General features: G+C 37.6%; 1 protein-coding gene across 8 annotated transcripts; it reads right to left on the bottom strand.

Annotated features, from left to right (window-relative positions):
* Nucleotides 1-180: 180 nt before the first annotated feature.
* On the bottom strand, nucleotides 181-23,422 carry skor1b (SKI family transcriptional corepressor 1b). Of its 8 annotated transcripts, none has more exons than XM_089116433.1 (11): nucleotides 22,986-23,422; nucleotides 22,701-22,904; nucleotides 15,958-15,999; nucleotides 4,307-6,053; nucleotides 3,661-3,748; nucleotides 3,466-3,576; nucleotides 3,309-3,383; nucleotides 3,003-3,077; nucleotides 2,337-2,378; nucleotides 1,725-1,799; nucleotides 181-795 (listed from the first exon to the last, which is right to left on the bottom strand). In XM_089116433.1, the coding sequence occupies exons 4-11, from the start codon at nucleotides 6,041-6,043 to the stop codon at nucleotides 698-700; spliced, it is 2,301 nt and encodes a 766-aa protein (XP_088972559.1). In that variant the 5' UTR covers nucleotides 6,044-6,053; nucleotides 15,958-15,999; nucleotides 22,701-22,904; nucleotides 22,986-23,422; the 3' UTR covers nucleotides 181-697. The 8 variants fall into 8 exon arrangements, 6 of the variants coding, with proteins under 6 accessions (XP_088972559.1, XP_088972560.1, XP_088972561.1 ...); XM_089116434.1 differs by having other exon boundaries at nucleotides 181-792; XR_016145389.1 differs by lacking the exon at nucleotides 2,337-2,378 and having other exon boundaries at nucleotides 1,725-1,795; nucleotides 22,986-23,421.
* Between the last annotated feature and the right edge of the window lie 907 nt (nucleotides 23,423-24,329).

Genomic DNA, 24,329 nt, shown 5'->3' with positions numbered 1-24,329 from the left:
CAATAGTGGTTGTATTAGATTCCCCATAACTCTGAATTTCGGAATATAATTTCTAAAACTTTTTGATTTCTGCAATGATCAAAACTGTCATAATGATAAATATTAAGATTTTGATATTTGTGACTCACACATATGCAAATGTAGCACATTGTTATGCAAATAGATGAAATAAAGACAACCTCAAACAAGATCATTTAATCCACATTTTTAGGGCTGCCAATTTAAAGTGCTTTACATCAATAATATACAAATATGCAGATGAGGATAAACAACCGACATGGACTTGGAATAAATAATATATACAAAAACATTATTGTTGCATCTAATTTAACAAAATCTTCTAACTGATCACAAAAAAAAAACATATACATAACAAATATATGCATTGCACATAGCCACTTATTACCAGTGATTTCTACAGCTGATGATAATAATGTTTAAGTGGGATGACATTTTTTTTTAATAATGCAATTTTCTAGAACTTTATATAAATTATACAGTACATACAGTGACTCTGAAAACACTCCTTTGCAAATGAAAAATGACTTCATTACAGTGTATAGGCTAAAATACTACAATACACACTTGCTTATTCCAGGTCTAAAGGTTGACAGTGTTTTGCAGAGGAAGAAAAGTAAAGTATTTATTTGACACAGCAGTATTTCTAAAGAACGTGTACGTCTTGAATAGGTGTCCATCAAGGTGGTAGAAGAGGAGACTTGAAGGTGCAGGTCCCGGTGCAGTGACGGGGAGTCAGCATCTTACACGAGAAATGGTGTAGTGCGTCGTGAGCTTCTGGGAAAAAAGGGAACGAGTCGTTTAAAATAAAAGCGGCATACCATTATGTGTTGGTGTGTGTGTGTGTATCATGTGTTCTAGGACGATAATTGCTACAGTTCAGTGCGGCTCAAATCTGAAATCATATATAAACGGTCTACATATGAACAAGAGTTATCAAGGTCGCACTTTTGAATATGGTGACACTGTGCCTGGATACTTCCTTAAGTCTCCTGAATGCTAATATTTGCTTGCCTTTGCCAGAATCGGTTACCTTTTAACTTCTGCTGAATAGCATATCGTATCAACTCGCTGCACAAAGTGTCTGTGCGAGAGACATAAAGGATATCTCAGGTGTGGGTTTCCCCCTCTCAACTAAACTGGTTCACTTTTATGCATGCACTCTAAAAAATGTTGGGTTGTTTTAACCCAATTTTGGGTCAAATATGGACAAACTCAAACATTGGGTTAAAAATGTCATTTAAAAATGTAACCCAATGGCTGGGGTGGGTTTGTCCATATTTGACCCAAAATTGGGTTAAAACAACCCAGCATTTTTTTTCTGGAATCCAACACCAGTTCCTTGTCTATGCAACTCTCTTATGTGGCAAGGAAAAACCACAGAAACATCCAGCTCAGTAGCTTATAAAGAGACTGAACAAACTCTTGTGAACTCCAAAAAGGAAAATGCTGGGTTGTTTCAACCCAAATTTGGGTCAAATATGGACAAACCCAAATGTTGGGTTAAAAATGTAATTTTAAAAAAAAAATACAGTTGAAAGTGAAAGTTGAAGTTGGGTTAAAATTTGAAATGACATTTTTAACCCAACATTTGGGTTTGTCCATATTTGACCCAAATTTGGGTTAAAACAACCCAGCGCTGTTTAGAGTGAAGTTTTGTGTTTTGTTGTTTCATTAAGTACAGTTGTGTGAAGTCGAACGGTTACCTCGAACAATCTGGAGTTGCTGCACCATTTCCTCTCTGTAGGAAAGCTCTCTTTTCATTTGGTCTTGAAAACTGTCTAAGAAGAAAATGTGACCTAAATTAAATATCAAAATACATAACGCGATGTATGCACAAAATCAAAAATGATACAGTGCTTTTGTCTGATTTACACTGTAAAAATTTTGGGTCAAATATGGACAAACCCAAATGTTGGGTTAAAAATGTCATTTAAACATTTAACCCAATGGCTGAGTTTGTCCATATTTGACCCAAAGATGGGTTAAAACAACCCAGTGTACCCTGCATTTCATTTCTTTATGTGTATATATTTATATGTGAAGCTGTTTTATGTATTTTGTTTCTTAAAAAAATGTACTTTTTGCATTATGTTTTAAAATTCTGTACAGACATCTTTTGGGGTAATAACATTTAATAGCATTATGCATTGAAATCTGACTGTATTCATATCACTTTTTAAAAGATATGCTCAGTTTGTGCTCATGAAAAGCCATCCAACTGTTCCCAAGCATTACATTCAACCAACTGACCACAAAATCTTTTCAATGTCATGAATTTTGACAGAATTGTCAGTGTAATGCAGAACTCTTCTTACTGAGCTTTGATGGACTCTTTGATGCAGCTCTTGATAGACTCCCTACACATGACAAAATGAGTCGTTAACTGTGAGGTTTTTATACAGCTATTTAATCTCAAATGGACAACTAATCAGCATTTTAAAGGTAATTCGTAATCCATAGTTGTTAAAAATGAATGATATTCAAATATAAAGTATTTTTTTAATTGGTCACAAAGTTACAGTTCTTATAGAGCATTGTATAGGCTAGGGTCCATAAGTTAAGATTAATTAATGCATTAACTAACAATAAGCAAGACATTTGTTAGTGTGAATTAATCATTAGTTCATATTAAACATTAGTTAATAAAAATTCAGCTGCGCATTGTTAGTTCTCATTAGCCAAGGTCCATTAAATAATATAGGCTAAATAGATACTACTTTTGATTGTAACAATGTTGAAATGAATATTATATACAAATGCTTTAGAAATATCTTTCCTTACAAATTTAAAGTGTTACCTTCAATTTATCATTGCTTATTATTGTAGCTAATTTGACCAACTTGTAAGTTGGTAAAATGATTAAATGAATAAAACTCATCTGTTTAGAACATTACGGCAATTAGTCAATGATCTAATTTTTTTTTTGATAGCCTTGTATATGTTTAGGACATAAGAAAGAAAATTAACATAAAACAACCTACCTTTTAGATTCTGGAATTCCCGTTCCAACTTTTTTCTAAGCTCGACTTGTTCCACAAGTTGTTTCTGCAATTCCTCTGTTAAAATAAATAAAAGAAGCAGCTTATTCAAATGTTTCAAAATGACATTGAATTAAGAAATAATAATCATAATTAAAAGAAAAACATGCTCTATGGAAACAATCATTTCCAGAAACAACAAATTAAGGTTCTATTTTGTGCTATAATTTTCCACATGATTTTCTCATCAGTTCTGCTAGATGTGTTGACTATGGTAATGTTCAGTCATGTATTGTTTTGTTTTGTTACCTTTGGCCATGTTCTCTATGTTTTTCTCAATCAAGGAGCCCCTGCTGCCAGTGTCATTGCGCATTGCTTCCTCGCCTGAACACACAACAAATACAGCATGAAGAAAATCAACAGACTGGTGTTGAATATCAGGAGGTCCAGTAAACGGTATATGCACCATCATTTGGTTCCTTCAGGCGCTCCTCGTTGACGTTGGTTTGATCCTGTTGAGTTTTGGGTTCACTCTCCTCCACTGTAGATGAAGGTTCTTCTTCGTGCACGTCTTTAACTATAAGTAAATACATTTATAACACAAATGCCGTATGTTTTTGATTTTAAATCTAAAAATGTACATGAATGAAAATAAGCCTACCACTCTGTTCGCGTTGATAAGAGGTCGTTGAACCAAAATAAGATGTGCTCATTTGATGCACGTGCTCGTCTCTTTCACGCGCATATACCTGTAAAATTGAGCAGACAATTATAGGCAATTTTTCTTTTTGAATGTGATTAGCATCGAGTAGAACATTGCTATTTTGATATAGGCTAATAACATTTTTAATGAAGATTAAGAAGAACCATGCCACTCACAAGAAATTACCACAATTCATTATTACGTTTTAAAAGTATCGCGATAATTTGGATTCATTCACCTTGTTCACAAATTCGATTACATTAACAAGAATTATTACCCGAATAATGTACATTAGATTAAAATCAAAATACACTGAATAAAATTAGAAATAAATCGAAAACATTTACTGAAGTGAAAAATAAAAATGTAAAATGTTTTAAAAACATTTTTACTAGAACTGCTCATTTTAATAAAAAAGGGAATAATTTATATATCTATAAATTATATATAATTAAAGATATAAAAAGATATAATTTTAAATATCTATAATCATGAATACATTAATAAAAACAACTTGTTTAGTAGACCACTCCGCTTTTTAAATTAAATGAAAGAATTTAAATTTATGCGCAGGAATTATGCGCGCTCCTGGTAAGCTACTCACTTCAAAGCGCGCCGTGTGTTTATTGCCGTTGCTCTCCAAATCAGACGGCCGCGTTTCACTTGGATTAGTCGAGTGTAGATCACTTATAGTGTGGATCTGGCTATTCTCTTGGTCTTGACCTTTAACCCCGTCACTCAGCGCTTCGGCCGAACTGTGGGGACTCCGCCGGTCATCCACAGACAGCTGCACACACTCCTCATCCTCGTGCGCTTTATGTGACTCCACATCCACAACCGGATCGTCCACGCTGTCCACGTCCGGAGACACCGACCTATAACTAGAACTTTCACTCAGGAAATCTGGTGACATATAGCCGGATCGAGGACCAGAATACGGACCCCTATTGCCGTAAAGTTTCGCGATGCTCTCGACATCTTTAACAACAGGCCTGAATGCAGATATGTAGCTTATTTTTCTGCTGGCGACTGGCATTCCTTCTATAGACCTGCTCTCGTCCCCAGATTTATCCTCCTCGTTCCGGGTAGACTGAGTGCTGGAACACCGTTCATTATCAAGTAAACTGTCTTTAGGGGTGCTCGTGCTTCGGTCACTTTGCTCTGACGCGTCTAGATCACCATGTCTGGTGCATAACACGTCAGAAGGAGGTTTAGGTTGGGCATGGTGGTATGTTGGCATGGCCAAGCTGCCTGTCGTAGGCCAGAACATCGGAAAGGAGGGATATGCACTGTCCTTAGCGCTCGGCCAGAACACACCTGACAGGTTTGTCTTGTTTGGCTCTCCCATCACCACGCCGTCGTCCTTCTTTTGACACAATCCAAAAGCCGGGAAACCGTATGGATGTGGAAAGAGGGGTGGTGGAATTTTCTGTAACATCCCAAAACTCTTACTGGGCACCGGAATAACAGGGTAACTGCGGATGCTGCTCGGCATGGCCACGCTCCCCCGGTCATCATCACATCGGAGAGTTTTGTGGGGCACCTCAGGCGGTTCCCCCTGGGTCTGACCTCCCGCTCGTTGTGTACTATGCGAGGACGAACTTTCAGACCCTCCGATTGGCAGCGTCCTCTTGCGGCTGCCCCCGTTAAACATGGCTTTGACATCTTCCCAGGCATGGGCCACGTCATCCGGTGAGTTTTTATCGCTCAGTTTTAAGTGTCTTCTCCACGAGTTGAAGTTTGCCGCGTCGGGTTGCGTGTATTTGGACTCCGGCGTGCGATGAGAGTGAAATATGAACTTGTTTGGAGAGAAATACATGTTGCAGAACGAACACTTAATGCACTTCGCTCTCGAGCTATTGTATCTGGCTGGGATGAAATTGCCCCTGCTGCCCCACGCGCATTCGTGCGACACGTCAAAAGCGAAATTTTCGGGTAATTTCGGCGGGCTGTGGGCGCCCAGGAACGACTTGCAGAGCCTCTCGGCCTCTCGCTTTGTAATCATCCCGCAGCGTCTCGAGGAAATGGGCATTGCCCCCGCGCGCCTGAGAATCTCCAGCTGGACCGGGGTGCACTGCACACATGTGATGCCCAGGGCCACGCGCCGGTTGTGGATTTCGTTATAGCTGTAGTGCTTCAGAAGGGTGTTGGATATTTGGGCTAGGCAGAGTCTCTCTTGACCGTCTATGACTAGTGACACGATCGGTATTCCGTATAAAGAGGTCTCACTGACTTGGTTCGGCTTGAGTGTTGGACCAGAGTAAGACTGCAAGTCTTGTTTGGAGTTCGGAGAACAGCTGGAGTCTCTTCCAGCCGGCAGCTGATTTGGGATAGATTCCATTCCTGGAAATCTGCGAAGAGGGACAAAAAGAATATTTTAGGGACACTAAAGGCTACTGTAGGCTATACAAACGGGGGGAAAACTAAAACAACAACAACGATATTATTGTCATTATTTCACAGAATTCTATAGCGATCAGAAATATAGGCTAATAATAACAATGAGAAGAAGAGAAGAATAAGATTGTCTCAAATTCAAAAGACTGCTACTTATGGCTCGATGGGCGCCAGTTTTAATTAATCCAAATGAAAAGAATTGATTGTTTTAAAATCTGAGATACCGAGATGATCGTTTTAAGAGTGGGCTATTAAATTAGACGTCCTTTTATTGCATCGAAATTCTGGACGTTCATCGTTTGTTTAGGATACAAGTTTACTTTTTGTGTCCAATTCAATAGACCGTTTTGAAATTCCAATAAATTCCTTGAGCTTTGTCAAAAAGAAGCTATATAAGCCATTTTTATTGTAATTATACAAAATGCATGAGATGCATGAGCTTTACGTCTTGGATCTTTTGTTAAAACAAGTGAACTAGCCTATAACTAAGACAGGCTCCTTGTTTGCATTGTAACCTATTTTTTCCTTTACAATTTAATTTAGCCTACATTAAAAAACGCGCCTTCTTTTTATTTTTTACAAATTGACAAATGCATTTTATTTTATGTGTGTAGCCTATATATTTCAATAGATTTTACATATTTAGCCTGTTTTATTATCATACGCATGCATTTCACTTACAGTGTTCAATACACAAAGCAGTAGCCTTTAAGTAGCTTACGCTTTTTCATACAATTGGATAAAGACACAGGCAGCGCAGTTCTTTGCGGTAACCTCTGAACAAAAAAAGAAACAACAACTTACACAGCAAACACGGACAAATCTCACCTTTTTTCCAGAAGAACGCGAAGTGCCTTTTATAGCCTATGTGGATGAAAATGCGTATTCGAAAATGCGTCTTTGAGTCCTTTGGATAAATGCGCTGTCCTCTATAGAGCGTGCTGGTAATCAGACGCCTTGGAATCCCGCCGAGCTGATAGAAAATGTCCACGAGCGCTTGTTTTTTTGCTTTTCTTTCAGGCCTATTAGAGCGCGTGGACTTGCGTCGTACTCGGCTCTCCCGCGACTACTGTAGAGGTGCGCGCGGAGGGTGACCACATGCTAGTGCGGACCTCAACGACACAACCACTGAAGACATTCGACAGCGCTCAAGTGACAGCTAAACTAATGGCGAGGCACTCCCACTTAGCGCCACCATATTTACATTAACTATTTGCCTTCGGGACCAATGGGGACGACAGTCAGTGCTGTCACTGAGGCCTGGAGACGTTTAAAGTTCACCACGTGATCTTTTAACACATGAAAGTGATTGCTTGTCTGCCAGTGTGCGCGGGGGCGTGCGTGGCATTTAGGAAGACTTTAGATTAGTCAACCCAGGTAGTCGTTTAAATGCTGTATGTAGTCTACGTAAAGTTTTGTTTAATGTGAAATACCAGAAATACCATTTCTATGATGCGTTCTGAGAAAAAAAACACACGGGTAGCCTGTTTTTTTTTTAATTTTATTTTATATATTTTTTTATAAAATAGGCCTAAAATATTTTCTTAATAGGCTATCTGCCTATTAAGGTCAATGTTTCAATATTTCTGGTCAATATTTCTTGCTGTCGCATGATTCTTTTTAAATCGCACCAAAACGTAATGACTACATAAAAATTAAACCTCTTGTTTACAAAACAAAAAGGATTCACTGATTTGTTTTAATGTCTTTACAGGTAGACGGACACATACACAGGAAGTTCTAGATAAAATAAATAATTTATTTAGTGCATAATTCACGATTTACAGGCTAGTTTGCTATGAAAAACGTGTTGGAAATTATACGAAAAAGAATAAAGTAAAAGAGTGCATAAACAAAAACTAAAAAAGGGATGGCCTCGAGCATTTTCATCTATATTCAGCGTCTTTAAAAAAATAAACTATACTACTGTTATTGAAACTGCATGGTGCCTGGGGACTTATAGGCTAAGCAATGATTGTCTCCGGGGGCTATTTGGATCGGTGTGGGTTAGGGGTGTGCAGTTGCCCGCATATGTTTAAGTTCCCACGGGTTAGTTTAACTTTTAGGAGCAATCATTCTTATGAAGACAAAGCGCAATTTACAACGTTACGCTATAGAGCCAGTTTAAAAGCCGTGTTTGGATTAAATATTTCAGATATAACGCAAAATCAAGTGGATAAGCTATAATTAATAGGATCCACGACATTATCATAATAAAAAAAACCTTAAGCTCTTAAATTGCGAGTACACAATTGGGGTCCAGTTACTTTAGAAATGCTTGGCACAAGTAGTCTATTCTTATTTGTAATGCTTTTAAAGCGATTCCATGATTAAAGTGAAGAGAGAATTTTATCTATTTCCAGCTTTTAACCTCGCTAAGTTGAACTGTTCATGATAGTCTTTCCAGAACTCTTGTGATGTGAAAACGAGCGCTATAGCTTTCTGCAATATTGATAGCGGAGGGAGGTCCTGGGGAGGGAGTTTGGAGTAATGCGACCCAGCCCAGTGCTATTGACTTTCACAGGCAAGAGACTTTCTTTCTCGCCAACAATAATTAGCATTTTGGACTGTAATTATTCACTTCTTTTAAATTATTCAGGGACCAAGCTGAATGCCATATTGTTATCCATCCATTATTTCTTTTACTCACCCATCATGGTTAAATTCAGGGCAGGCTATACGGGAATCCAACACCTCACACGATATTTAATTTAGCCCTTTTGTTAATCCTTAAGAAATTAGAGACCCCATTCTGGAACAAAGAACACTTCATATGTCAGACTTATATCTTGTTGTAGGTCGACTAATCAATATTTAAAAAACTGCTTAAAATACAACGTTAATTGGAATTAAATTAATAACAATCAAACCAAATAAATTAACAAAAATATGTTAATAATAATGATTAAATTAATAGCCTATTTCAAATGGAGAATGGAAGGGAAATAGTTTATTACAGTTTCTCTATAGCATTTCAGTATAGTTTCAGTTAGTTTTAACGAGGCGAGCATAGGCTAATAATAGAGCATTAAACTCGCAAATTCGTGTCCTTCCAAAATAGCCATTTAAACTAAGATTTGACTAGCCTAAATAACTAAAAGTCGAAGACGATAGGCATTAATAATAATATTAATAACCTATACATTCATAAAAGTCAAAGAATGAATAACCCTTAGGCTAAATATGAATTTAAAAATAAACTAAAATGTTCAAATTTACGAATTTTTATTTTCTCAAAATATCGGAGTAGGCTAATGCAAAAAAAAAAAAAAAAAAAAAAAGCCAAACGCAATATTTCAATCTTAATTACTATTGGATTGCACGTGCTGGCATATCGACAGATTAGAACATGAACACGGAGCGACCGTGTTGTGTTGCTGTATATAAAGCGGCAGGGAGTTTCCAGTGACCCCTATTCATTCCTGTTAGACAGCTCGTTTGGACCAGTTAATGGCCTTTGAAATAAAAGTGGACAAAATAAAACTTTCTTTAAGTTTAAAAGTTACATACCAAAACATATAAAATAACCATTAAATAAAATTCGCCTCAGAAGGGAGCTTGGCGAGTAAACACTATTTCTACAAGGTATCAGCATAAAACCATGACCCCTCTAAATTTAATTTTAGGGACAAATCAATCCTCTTCTCCTTTATCGATCGCCACACTTGGGCTGCGTTTCATCGCCTTTTTGTTTCACTTCGAAATAGCATTTCGATTAGATCCTTTATTAAGAGCGGATTGCTCCAAAAGGATCGGCGTGGCCAGAAAATTAAATGGTGACATTTTAATTACTGGACATTGTTAAAGGCGGACGGTAATGGTTGTGTGTATGAGGACGCTGTGTGTCGACCCAGGTGGACTGAAAAGTGAAGGCTCTGTTTGTGCAGAACAGACCACACAATACAAACGAGAAAACGCGCAACAGCTGCACTACAAATGAGCGAATGAAAAGGCTGTGCGCCTGTGAATGGCCAAGCAGTCACAGACTCAGTGCCGGTTCATTATTTATATAGTTAAAAGTTGATTTAAAAGTAGATATTCATTTTACAAACATGCTATGTAGGTTATATGTGTTTTAAATAATATATGTCAAATTATATTAGGCCTACAGGTTTGCCAGAATTTGCTAAATAAATCGGCGTCTTTATTGGAAGACAAAACATTATAGGCTGCTGCATTACACACATATAGACTGTTAGCTATATGTGAGCTAGCTAAATAAATTAATTATTCATTAAAAAGTTGCTACCTTAATTTTTTTTAAGTACAATCAACTTGGATGTTTAAGTTATTTCAACTTAAATTACATTAAACTGACTTGAATGAGGTGAATCTTGCATGACTTATGAAAAAAGTTGAAAATTGCTTAACTTATTTTGATCAGTTAAAGCAATGTAAAAACATATTTTGTCACAACTTACTCTCTAAAAAATGCTCGTTGGGGCAATATGGACAAACTCAGCCATTGGGTTAAATGTTTAAATTACATTTTTAACACAACATTTGGGTTTTTCCATATTTGACTCAAATTCAGGTCAAAGGAGTAGTTTGTTTCTTTTTTTTTTTTTTTACTGATAACTTCACCCCCATGTCATCCAAGATGTCCACGTCTTTTTTTCTTCAGTCAAATAAATGAAGTTTTTTGATGAAAACATTCCAGGATTTTCTCCATATAATGGACTTGATTGGGAGTCAAACGGTTCAAGGTCCAAAAGACAGTTTCAGTGCAGCGTCAAAGGGCTTTAAACGACACCAGACAATGAATAAGGGTCTTATCTAGGACCCTTCGAGTCATGACTTGAAAAAACGAGTTTGAACAAGAGAGTCACAAACGCGCATCACAGAACAGAGCAAGGCGAGCATTTGGGCTCATAAAACTCAAACTTTTTTATTTATTTTTTTAAATGACCAATCGTTTTGCTTGATAAGACCCTTATTCATCGTCTGGTGTTGTTTAAAGCCATTTGAAGCTGCACTAAAACTGTCATTTGGACCTTGAACCGTTTGGTTCCCATTGAAGTCCATTATGTATTTCTCTATAGAGAAAATCCTGGAATGTTTTCATCAAAAACCTTCATTTCTTTTCGACGAAGAAAGAAAGACATAGACATCTTGGATGACATGGGGGTGAGTAAATTATCAGCAAAAGTTTTTTTTTTATAAAAGTGAACTACTCCTATAAAACAACCCAGATATTGATCATATCATTTTTTACAGTGTATATATAGGTCTATGCTAAATATTGACAAATAGACCTATATCTAAATGAGAACAAAAAAACATTCATTGAAAATGAAGAAAATTAATGGAATGGATAAGTGCACACAAAAATAAGTTTGTATGCTGCCTATGTCTGTCCTCCACAGTGTCTATAAGGGTCAGGGTAGGGTCACCTGATGATGTAATGAGGCTACCCATTTGTGACTGGCAGCTGCGGTAATTTTACTTGTCAACTCAGAAAATTAGGTACAAAACAAACAAGGCTTTTAAAACGAACTTGTCACTCTTGGTTCCCTTGACACAGGGTCACTGTGCTTAGACTCCACTAGAATATTTTAAATTGCAGAGACTTAAAAAAATATATACAAAAATAAAACCCAGCAAGGTTAATAGTATCTACACTGTAAAAAAAATATTTTTTTAATGATTTGTAATCAGTAATCACAACATTTTTTCTTTTGTCAAATCAACTTAAATAATTTATGCAGTTCAGATAACATAATACTTTGAGTTTCTGATGCTTAAATCAATCTCCTTCATTGTATTAACTCAATTTTTCCAGTTCAATGAACTTGAAAATTTTAAGGCAACCAGGTTACTTCATTTTTTTAAGTAAAACCAACAATATTTTTTTTGGTTCACTAATTGAGTTGGTCAATCCTTGATAGTATCAAAACAGAAATAAACCAATTGGCTTGGTCTCATTCTTAACATTTTCAAACACGTTAGTGCTGAATTATGACCTTAAATGAAATTTTGAAGAATTTTAAAGAAAAATCTACAAAAAAGCCAGCCTCTATTATTACACAATGACAGCAAGAAAAAGAGAATGTTATTAAGAGATGAATCAGGAGGGTCATTATGTGGATCATGCTTACCTTTACAAGACTGAAGGAAAGAAAAACTCATTTAAGTGTTCCTACATTAATCACAGCCTGCACATCAAACTGCGATAATCACCTGAACACTCCATTAAAATAAAACTGCCAGCCCTAGGGAAATCTCACCTTACTCTTTAATTGTTTTGAGGCTTTGATCGGCTTTTTAATCCAAGATTAATTTATGCATTTTTAAATAACTCTACATATGATTAATAAGCTTGAAAATTAAAAGGAGTCTGAAGCAATTATAACAAGTGGTTGGTCATCACCTCATTAGATGGTGTTGGGAGAGAAAAGCGTGTGTTTGTGTGTGTGTGTGTGTGTGTGTGTGCGTGTCTGAAAGAGGAAAGCACGTAGATTTACAATAGACTGTCTGTACTCATATATTACAGACCGGAAGAATAGCAATGCAGCTGTTTATGTGCATTGCATAATGCATTACCGGCCTGTATGAATTATGATATGACATGCACTCGACGGAAGGCACAAGCGCTGCTAAGTGGGGGAATAGAAGAGAGAGTAGATTGGCAGAATGAGAGTGGTAGCTAAAAGGGTCAGTATAATAATGGGGACTTTACAGATTTACATACTAATAGTTTTATTCCCAAGAAAGTAAAACACAGCTCAGAGCTCCCAGACTGCCGGCCACGGCCAATTTCAGTTCCACAGCACTAGGCTCGATTATTTTGGGAATAATGTCTCTTTTTTAACTAATTGTGCTGTGGAGTAACTTCTCCAAGTGTAGATTTACACCAGCCCTTCAAAAGCCACACAGTATGTCAAGGTCAAACAGGAGACCAAAGCAGCTTCGGCCATGTGTGTGTATGTGTGTATGAGTGTCAAGCTTGAAAGAAACAGCAGCAGAAAGGGATGTTAGGGAAATCTCTGGAGTGTGATGGAGAGAGAGAGAATTGTGAGAGTAAAAGCAGGGGTTTCTTCAACCTGCTAATGTGTAAACAAGACATCACTCCACTCCTTGCCTGATGCTCATCTATTCCTTCGAGAAACCTCTCAAACACACACCACATATCTGCTGCTTGCTATAAAGCATGTCGCTTTATCTTGCTGTGGGAGTGTTTGAAACAGTTTGTAAAATGTGTTTGTAGCATGCATTTATCTCGCCGATTTTTGAATTGATACCCCGTATAGAAGTGGAAGGCATTATAGAGGTTATCCGCGACGTGCGTATGCGTGTCTGAGTCTGTTCACGACAGCCAAGAGCACAAGAACCCTTTTGTCACAAACGGGCCTCATCTGTCACAGCGGAGACCTGTTCTCAGGAGAGAAGATGGGAACAAAGGTGCTAAAAGGCAGTGTGACAGTGAGGGCATCCTGAGGAAAGGGGAACCCTTTCACACACAACCACAGCTGTCAATCATTCTTCAAATCACAAACATGTGCACAGCACGCTCTCGCCAGAGTCCAGCCTGGATTGACTGACGAAGCTTACAAAAAGAAGCGTTTTACAACAGCTACAAAGAGGGGTTTCACAGCAATGCCATAGACATAGAAGAACCATTTTGGGTTCTCCAAAGAACCTTTTAGTGAACAGTTCTTGATTATTTGTCTTTCATCAAAATAACTTCCCCTCCCTCTTGCAGCAACATGTCTTTTCTTCTCTGATGATGTGTTAACTGACAACCTGTCACTCATATGACATCACAGCAATCATCAATCACTGCAAAATCAAGTCCCACCCTACATTTCTTTTTGTTTGAGAAGCAGTTTCACTCGAATACGTCACACTAGGGAATAAAAGTCGATCGCAACTTCCATTTCATGTCAACTTTAAAATCTTTTTTTTTATTAGTCCAAGAAACAATTTAAAGGGATGATGAACTGAGAAATCAAATTTTCCTTGAGCTTTTGACATCTAAGAGGTTATCATATTATAAGAATATCCTGTAAGTTTCAGAACTGAAAACGTCCTTGTTAGTCCAATAAAAGCTTTTATTGACACCAGGCTCTGCAAAAGACTCGTTTTTCAAAGTGGGGAACTATGACGTCAAAGAGGATAAAACACCACCCCTGCAGAAGAAGATCAACGCCTACTTCAACACGGCCGGCTTAACCCCCGCCCACCGATTCGCGCATTACACGCATAGCTAAATAACATAAATGCCTACCTCGTGATGTCAAACCGGATCGAGCTCCCGAGGAATACAGAATATTGTGCAGTGCCTGGTTGTGGAAGAAGACAGTCGCTGCATGAGCTTCCTCTGGATTCTAACAGGACTGCATGGATAAATTTTATTTTTAATGACGTTCCAGCTGATGAGCTAAAACATTGTCCGTCTGTTCGCTTCATTTCACTGAGGATTGTTTTGTAAACAAGACTGGATTTGCAGACCGATTGAGAGTAAAGAACGGTGCTGTGCCGTTTATATTGGATCTGACAGGAATATTGTGCAACACACGGACTCTGGGTCGAACATGTATGGGTGAATCATTCCGGTTGCCATTTTACAACATTGGACGTTTTCACAACACCGATGGGTGAGTTGAAACTCATTATAATATGCAAAACTGTTATCCACTCACAGCAGTGGGCGTTTACTTCCAAGTCTTCAGTGCGAGACGCCCATAAAAACCGAGCGTTTTTCAGGTAGGCTCAAAACTTAGGTAGAAAATAGCCTGTTACTTATTCATTTTGATGTTTTTGAATGCAAAAACCAAGCGAACGTCATAAGTTGACCTCAGACAACAATATAATAAAATTTAAAAAGCCAGTTCATGACCCCTTTAATAATGTGAAGAGCCTTTAAAGGAACTCCATGGATGTTAAAGATTCTTCAACCTTAGTTTTTCTGGAGTGGAGTGTAGAAGTTAAAGAGGAAAGAAAGTACCGCCTGACCTTATCTCGACCGATTTTTGCAGGCCGCAGAAAATGCTTATTACCTCCGAAAAAAGAGCATCACCTCAAAAAGGCAGTTCAATCACCTCAGCGTGTTAGCCAATAGTGCCAATCACAGAACGAGCCTCAGCCTGTGATAATGGGAATTATAGTAATGAAATCCGGCGCCTGGGCCCGTGCACCACCTGAGGCGCTGGTATACTATAGCGGTGCATTAACATAAAGATGCGACTTGCTTGTTTTGCAAGGTCTATCAGAGGGATAGTCCACAGAGATAATAACTATTAGTAAAAGGACAGTGCTTTGCTGGATTCCAGCTGTGGAGGCTACATTTCCATACAGATGGAAAGGCTCTAGGGGGGTTATATGTATGCAGAAAGGAGCAACTGTGTGGGGTGATGCCATCGGCTATCTTCTCCGAGAGCCTTGATCTGATCTCCATCCTCATCATCTTTCTCTGTAGGAGTAGCAGTGAATTAACTCCTGCTATTAGAATAGCAAAAGTTCTGCCGAAAGAGGTGGGATTGAAGATATTTGGGGGCTCTTTGGGGCCAATGTCCGAAGTGCTGAAATCAATACACTCTAAAAATTGCTGGGTTGTTTTAACCCAACTTTGGGTCAAATATGGACAAACCCAGCCATTGGGATACATTTTTAATTACATTTTTAACCCAACATTTGGGTTTGCCCATATTTGACCCAAAGTTGGCTTGAAACAACCCAGTGTTTTTAGAGTGCACTCTCAGAGGTACCAAGTGCAAACAGCTTGAGCGATCTAGGTGTGACCATGTGCTTGACATCTCTAACAGGTTGGAAATGTGAGAAGCAAATTTCAGTGGCAAAGAACTCGCGTTAAAGAGAAAGTTCACCTATTAAAATACAGCCGTCATTTAGCCTACTCACCTTCATGTAATTCCAAACTTGGATGACCTTCTTGTCTTTCCTCTGAGGAACACAAAAGAAGACATTTTAAAGAATGTTTCAGCTTGTTGTCCATACAGTGAATGTAAATAGAGTCCAAAGCCTAACATTAGACATTTTCCCTAACAGTGTCCCATATGTGCTGAGCCACTATTAAATGTAATCAGCAAACGAACAGTTCATATTAATTGTTAATGAAACACAAAACGTTGACTGTAGCATGCATGGATCTTGAATCTTTTTATCACAGACCCTGATAAAAGGGTAATGTGATATGATGAAGAAGAGAGGATGAGATTTTTAGGGTATATCCTGTTAGCATTTGATTAATTATGCATGTGAGGGCTACACTATAAATAGCTATGGAGAGATGGGTATTGGTCCTCTAATGATCAGGCCAATGTCATGCTTAAGGCAAGCCGTTTGTGTAAATAAGGCCAGCGGTCTACAAACAGCAGATGTTTCACATGCACACAATGACCTTCTTTGGTGCCTCACATTCCCCTGATGTCGAAATTCTAGTAATAAATAAATTTACACCAATCTTTTTTTAAACCATACTTTCAGTCCTCTCTTCTCATTCCACATTCAGTAGAACAATATTCATCTCTTAACAGGTGGGTGACAGAAACTAATAATGGCAGTATTTAGATTTTCCCTTGATTAAGAGCTTAGAGTTAGTCAGAAACCATTATGTCCCTTCTGGGTTATAATCACAGTCGTCTACATAATTCTTTTTTTTTCCAACACCTGAGCCCCCTTTGTTACCTGCAGACAATGGATGTAAAGTGTGCTACTGTAGAGAACAGAAGACAGCCAGACTGATTCCATCAGGAATATTCTGTGTTTAAGAGGCCTCAATAAGTTAGCTGTACTACACGAGTTAGAGTGCTGCTGTAGTGAACATCGGAACTTAATATCAAATTTTCGCAATTTTTACATTTACATTTATGCATTTGGCAGACGCTTTTATCCAAAGCGACTTACATTGCATTTCAAGGTACACATTTACATTCTTATCAGTTCTTGCTTTCCCTGGGATCGAACCCATGCATGACATTGGTGTTACAAGCACCAACGCTCTACTGTTTGAGCTACAGGAAAACTCAATTTAATTATTTAATTTTAATCATAATTCCTCCGCCAAAGAAGAACCATTACAAAACCAAAGCATGATCAACCTTTGCATATGCACTGTATAACTCCAAAACAAAACCACCAGAGGATGTTTCTTTAATATGGCCCTATAAAGTCATAAAGGGATATTCATCCAAAATTGAACATCATTTACTAAGTTACAAACATGACTGTTTTCTTCCGTGGAACACAAGGAGATATGTTAAAAAAGTCCATACAATGTAAAAACTCAAAAGGGGTTCAATGTCATCTGGAGAAATAAAGAAACTCAACAGGTTTAGAATGACAATTGGTAATTGTTTATTATGTAATCAAACTACATTAAGTAATTAGTAAAGTAACCCATTACTTTTTGAATTTACAACAAAGTATTTTAGTATTTTTTTCAAATAAGAATTTTTTTGTTTAAAGGAGTAGTTCACTTTAAAAAATACTTTTGCTGATAATTTACTCATACATGTCATCCAAGATGTCCATGTCTTTCTTTCTTCAGTCGAAAAGAAATTAAGGTTTTTGATGAAAATATTCCAGGATTTTCTCCATTTAATAAACTTCATTGGGAACCAAACGGTTCAAGGTCCAAATGAGAGTTTCAGCGCAGCTTCAAAGGGCTTTAAACGACACAGTGGCCATTTCAAAAATAAATAAAAAACTTTACGTTTTATAAGCACGCCTTGCTCTGTTCTGTGATGCGCATTGGTGACTCTCCTGTTCAAACTCATTCATCAAAATGAATGGATCTTTTTTGAGTCATTTCGTTCATTTTGATTGTTGCATCACAGATCAGAGCAAGGCGAGCATTTGTGCTTATAAAACTTAAAGTTTTTTATTTATTTTTGGGATGACCACTCATTTCACTAGATAAGACCCTTATTCATCGTCTGGTGTCGTTTAAAGCCCTTTGAAGCTGCACTGAAACTCTCATTTGGACCTTGAACCGTTTGGTGCCCAATGAAGTCCATCACATTGGCCAATGAGGGCCTTCACATTGGCCAAAAATAGAACTGTTTTGTTATTAAAAAACAAACAAGAAAACCTAGCGCATGTGAGAAAAAGTAACATAACATTACTTTCCATAAAAAGGAACTAACTAAAAACTAACTAAAAGTAACACAATTCGCTTTTTACGATACGATAATTTAAAAACGATACGGTAATACGATATCGTAACTCGTTACTTTTAGAAGTAACTTTCCCCCTTCACAACTCGCCTTCCGAAAGTAAACAACTCGCCTTCTGATTCAAAGCAAATTATGATCACGGCAGAGAGAGCAGTTCAATTCTGCTGTATAGCGGATACAGCGAGAATTCACCCGTGACATCAATCTCATTCATGTTACATCCCAAAACAATCCAGGAGATGCTGTGAACAAAGCAACAATCACAACAACACAAGCGAAACACAGGGGCAATAAGTGCAAGCTATCAACCCTCACACGCGCAATCTAATTGAAGCTCACCAAACACCTCTCGGCTGCTTTGCCTCAGCCAGTAACCTGCCATAATGCATTCGGCCATTTAAATTAACTCACAACATTTCTCCTCTTTCTTTCTTTTTTTTTAAGGTGAGAGGGGGTGGAAAAGCTGTGGCTGCTCAGATGAGCAATGTATCATTATCCAGAGTCCTGCATCCCCTCGTAACGGCAGCACCGCAGGCTAGGCAGTCTTGCGTGAGCTCCATCTACCGAGCCAGGCAATCTGGCCAGCAGACATGCATGTATTCATAATGGCAGCAGCCCTTCACGTAGCACAGAGAAATCGAGAGCGGGATGAAAGCTCTTTTGGAGGACACTAATGCTCATCATTACTAAATGCTACACACAGAACAGCTTATCCCACCCACAGAATGTGACTAGTAAATACATATTACCACAGCGCTTCAATTGGATTTAAAGCAAAGAGGCTAAGGAGTAATTACTGTGAAGATGGTAAAATGCAAGTAACTTGTAATGTTTCCTCATTATTTGTTGTCTGTGTCATGACAGACAAAAGGACGAGTGGATAAATGCAGGGGCTGACGCCTGACCCACAGCATATTAAAAAAGTTTTTGGCTGAACATAATTCAACTGTGGATATTGTTTGTCTTCACTTTTACATTAAACCTTCAAAAAATGAGTTGGTTCACTTTATTTTAAGGTGGCCATGTTACAGTGTAATTATACATTTAATGACTGAGTAATAATAATTAAATAGGGTTATGATTAGATTTTTTTAGGGTTAGTTGCAGGTAATGCATCATTTTTAGTTCAGTAATTGCATATAATGTGAAAGACGATGTAAAATTAAATGTTACCAATGATTTTCAATGATTATCTAAACATTCTTAAATCAAGATGCATTCACTTTAGAAGCAAAATGACATAAGATATTAAGTTTTCTGAAAAAAAAAGATAAAATTAGTGATTTTATGCTTAAAAAAAGGAAAAATATCTGCCAATGAGGTACACCGTAGAAAATCATATGATCGATAAGTTATGACGTTTTCACATTGCTTTAACTCGCCAATAATAAAACTCGCCAATTTTTAAGCAACTTATTTTATAAGTCAGATTCAACTTATTTTTTCACACAAGACAGTTTAATGTAATTTAAGTTGATTTTACTTCAAAATTTAAGGCAGCAACTTTTTACAGTGTAGGAATAATCTTAATTCAAAGGGAAAACAATACTTAATATCTTATGTCACTTAGCTTTTAAAGTAATTGCATCTTGATTTAAGAATGTTTAGATACTGTATTCTATTTATACATGGGGGAAAACACTGGGTAAGTATTTTGCTTAAAAAATACATAAAATAATTTCTCTCTTCATCCAGTCCCATGCAAAATATGCTGAGAAATGAAAACCCCATGTTCAGTTTTTGTAATACTTTAACATCTACAAAAAGTATTAATGTATTCCCAAAAGGAATGGATTAGGTATGCACAATATCGCTACTGTAAAAAAATATTTTCATGATTTGTAATCACAGCATTTTTTCTTTTGTCAAATCAACTTAGATCATTTATGTAGTTCAGATAATTGAATTTCTGGTGATTCAATTAATCTCCTTTATTGTATTAACTCAATTTTTCCATTTCAATGAACTTAAAATTTTAAGGCAACCAGGTTACTTATTTTTAAGTTAAACCAACAATATTATTAATACTAATAATTTGATAACATCGTTTTCATACTATACAAACATATTTTTACGAACTTAGCAAACGCATTCACGCTTTCAGTAATCAGAAGCTGCAGAAATCATATTGAGTGTAACTGTTCTGTGTGACTCTCACCTCACACATTCAGGCTTACATTTTTCTCTTTTGTCTTTTTTTCCCCCCCGTCTCCGTACCAGAGAGTAAAAGCTGAACAGGATTATGACAGGAAGCTGTTCAGTGGGATTTAGAGGCTTTTCGTCCTCAGTGGAACTGAGAGTTTTAATTCAGTCCAGACCCACATTAGGCCGCTGGTCAGCCGAATATAGATGCTGAAATAGGTGTTCTCTAGCCAAGGGGGGATAAGAGGGGTGGCAGCGCAGCGACTGATTTTGAATGATGCCTTTGCCGTCTGAGTAATGAACAGGTCAGAGAGGTCAACCCATTACAAGTGCAGCTACTTAATTATTAATTACACACTTCTATAAAGCAAAGGACAACTTCACTATGCTGTGTGTGTGTGTGTGTTGTGTAACCAGGGCCGTCGCTTGCGGGGCGAAAGCTTGGTGCCGATTACAGGGGCCCCGGGAACAGGGGGCCCACAGCAACAACCTGCACCTGGGGCACTAGATATGTCCAAATGTCTGAGACCACATATGATTTAGAGACATTTAAAATTAGGAATCATTATGATATACAATGATATATTTAAATTCTGTGCTATTTCTTGGTCGCTAATTATCAAATAAGCAAATTTGACATTGATCATGTGACTCTTTGTACAGAAGGTCAGATGATATTGCTCCCATTGAAGCAAGATGCACACACACACATATAAACAAATGCAAAATAGAAGTATTGTAAATGCATGCAAAAATAAGTTTACTTGTTTTCCAACTGTTTCATATGCATTCACAGAAACTAACAGCAGATGAAAATATTTTAGTAACACCATGTAGAAATGTTTCATGTTCAACAAGAGCTACATGAGAAGAGATGGATTTAACTTAATAATTACACGTGGTGACGGAAAACCACACTTGGCTCACACAGTTACTGTATGCAATTAAAATATTATTCATTACCTTTTAAATACAACACTGGTGCCGGAATCCCATTAAATTTGGGATAATTGAGTGTGTTTAATTATCAGCTGTGGCATGAAGTTAGTTTAGGAGAAAGTCGGTAAGAGAGAGAGAGAGAGAGAGAAAGAGAGAGAGAGAAACACGAGTGAATGGTGACCTAGTTAATGTCAGAAACATTGTGTTTTAAAAATGACCTTGCTCTTGAAGCTGGGCTCAGAATAACTCTTCTCTTAGACACTCAGGGCATATGAGAGTAATAATGTTCAAATGCTGTATCTTTTTTCTCTCACCTAGCAAAATTGCGCATTGCAATAATATTATCGTCTCAGGGCAGGCCATGGACTGTCTTTTCTGTAAGTGTTGCACCGCATGAAATGTCGCTGAGTAAAAGCTTTTTTTTTTGGCTCATCATAACCGAGAATTATTTTTCATGGAGATGACTTATGAGCTGTAAACTAAGCTTTGAGCCAACTGAGGGGGTCACAACCCAAGAAAGAGGGTCGCAGGTCTGTTGGAAATGGAAAAAACAATGCTAAATGCAAACAATAAAATACAACTAACCATGTAATAAAATAGAGTTAAAGGAGTAGTTCACTTTTAAAAAAAACTTTTGCTGATAATTTACTCACCCCCATGTCATCCAAGATGTCCATGTCATTCTTTCTTCAGTCAAAAAGAAATTAAGGTTTTTAATGAAAACATTCCAGGATTTTTCTCCATATAATGGACTTCAATGGGAACCAAACGATTCAAGGTCCAACAGACAGTTTCAGTGCAAACTGCAAACTGTTCAAATGGCTTTAAACAACACCAGACGATGAATAAGGGTCTTATCAAGCGAAACGATCGCTCATTTAAAAAAAAAATAAAGTTTAAGTTTTATAAGCTCAAAAGCTCGCCTTGCTCTGTTCTGTGATTCGCGTTCGTGAATCTCCTGTTCAAACTCGTTAATCAAAATGAACGAATCTTTTTTCAAGTCATTTGGTTGATTCAACGAACAAAATGAACGAATTGACTCAGAAAAAGATTTGTTCATTTTGATGAACGAGTTCGAACAGGAGAGCGGGGGTGATTAAAGTTTTTTTAAAAGTGAACTACTCCTTTAACTTTTTTACACAACTTTGTCACATGGAAACACCCAAACAAATCAGGTAGATGCCAACATGGACAAGCAGCGTAACACCCTAGAGGAAAAACTGCAAAAAATACACAATATAAAAGAGAATGACTCCGCTTACATTAAATACTAGCAAATTGAGGGTTCAATATTGGCAAAAAAAGCTGAGAACCACCGCTGCATGTAATGACCAATTCATAAAATCAGCTGTTAAATATTTACGCCACAAATGAAAGTTTCTATACCTATTTGTCTTGCATGTTTTGTCTTGTCTGAAAGTGCCTCCGGACAACATGCTGGGTCCTGCCAGCCGAGCTCCCCTTCTCCTTAGGCCGGCTGTGCGGTTCTGCCTGGCCTGCCCGGTTCAAGCTCAGAGCGGGATGGCTGGGGGCAGTTGAGTCTGGTGTTACTGAGCGAGATGGAGTCGCTCTGCCTGCAACTCCACCGTGCTTCATTAGGAAACAAAATATAAGCTTTCCACTCCATTACCAATGACTTTAGGAGTGAAAGCACATAAGACGGCGACTCACCTCATCAGCAATGCATTGCAATAAACGCGCAGGCTTGAACAGGCTACAGAGACAGGGAGAGAGAGAGAGAGAGAGAGGGGAGGGAGAGCGGGGGCACAAAACAGCATTAGCCTACATATGATGTCTTTACAGTGGAACAGCGAGGAAAAATCATTAATGCAATAAAATGTGCCCAGATTAATCAAACGCATCAAACTCTTATGAAAATATCACAGGGGTAGAAATGTTCTATTACGTCTAATGGTGTCTAATCTAATACAGGCAGTTAAGGGCTTGGGTATTTCTTCATTGTGAAATGCAATTTGGGAAGTTTAAAGGGAGCCAGTGAAGCGTGGGTCTCACACTGCCGACAGGAACATGGGGCATGATGATATATTTTTTCCCCCCTCTCTCTCTCTCTTTCCCTTTCCTTCAAACTCATAAAAGCTGCACTATTAAAGATCCCTGAATTTGAAGAGCTGAAAAAAAAAAACCTGAGAAAAGATGAGAGGCAATATGTAATTAGCATGTCATAATCAAAACGACTCATTCGGACACATTATGATCACAGGGAGGAAATTATTGCATCGCTAGTGGCAATCTGTGGGCATGTGTTAACACCATTTCCATAATGAAAATACACAAATGTTAATAGCCCGCGCCTTGATTTGGAGGGGGAATACGGAAAAGAACGTTAATTTCACACTGCACTTTCACTAGCCCTTAGGTTGTTGGGAGAATTGCAGGGTTGAAGAAACACACATATAGGCTCAAACCATTGGCAAATGTTGTTTTTCCCGATTTCTCTCTTATGACAACGTTCTTCTCAGGCTGAAAAAAAAAAAAAAGCATCGCTCCCATGCCACACTTTTCCAGAGAGGCCCCACACAAAAATTCTCATTTTCAATTAAAAGCTCATTTAATTTGAAGTTGACATGAAACCATAAATGGGAATTAGCATATCTAGGAGCGTGCCGAAGTGCATGTTGTATATTTGACTTTAAAAATTGATTTTTAGCTCTATCCATTTACTTCAGAATGGCAATGATTGATGAGAACGCATATTTCTTTCTCAACACAAACAAAAAGTAACAAGTCCTGGCAGTTTTTGTTATTTTTTGTTATTTTTTAGGATTGAACAACTCTTTTTAAATTCACAACAAACAATCATTTGCATGTCCAATGATCATGCTCAAATGGAGTATCAAGGCAAAATGAGACAGGCAGAGGAAAGAGTGCAAATGCAATAACACAATGACATGTTTCCTCAGGGTTAAGACAAAAAAATGAGGAGATGACTAAATCCACATTTTTTTCCCCTCAAAGAATAGATATGGTTAAATTAACAACATATTACCTTTATGA

This window comes from Pimephales promelas, chromosome 10, assembly GCF_988280905.1.
Source record: "Pimephales promelas chromosome 10, fPimPro1.hap1.1, whole genome shotgun sequence".
NCBI lineage: Eukaryota > Metazoa > Chordata > Actinopteri > Cypriniformes > Leuciscidae > Pimephales > Pimephales promelas.
The sequence above is the reverse complement of the archived record's forward strand: the minus strand, read 5'-3'. Positions and strand labels throughout refer to the sequence as shown.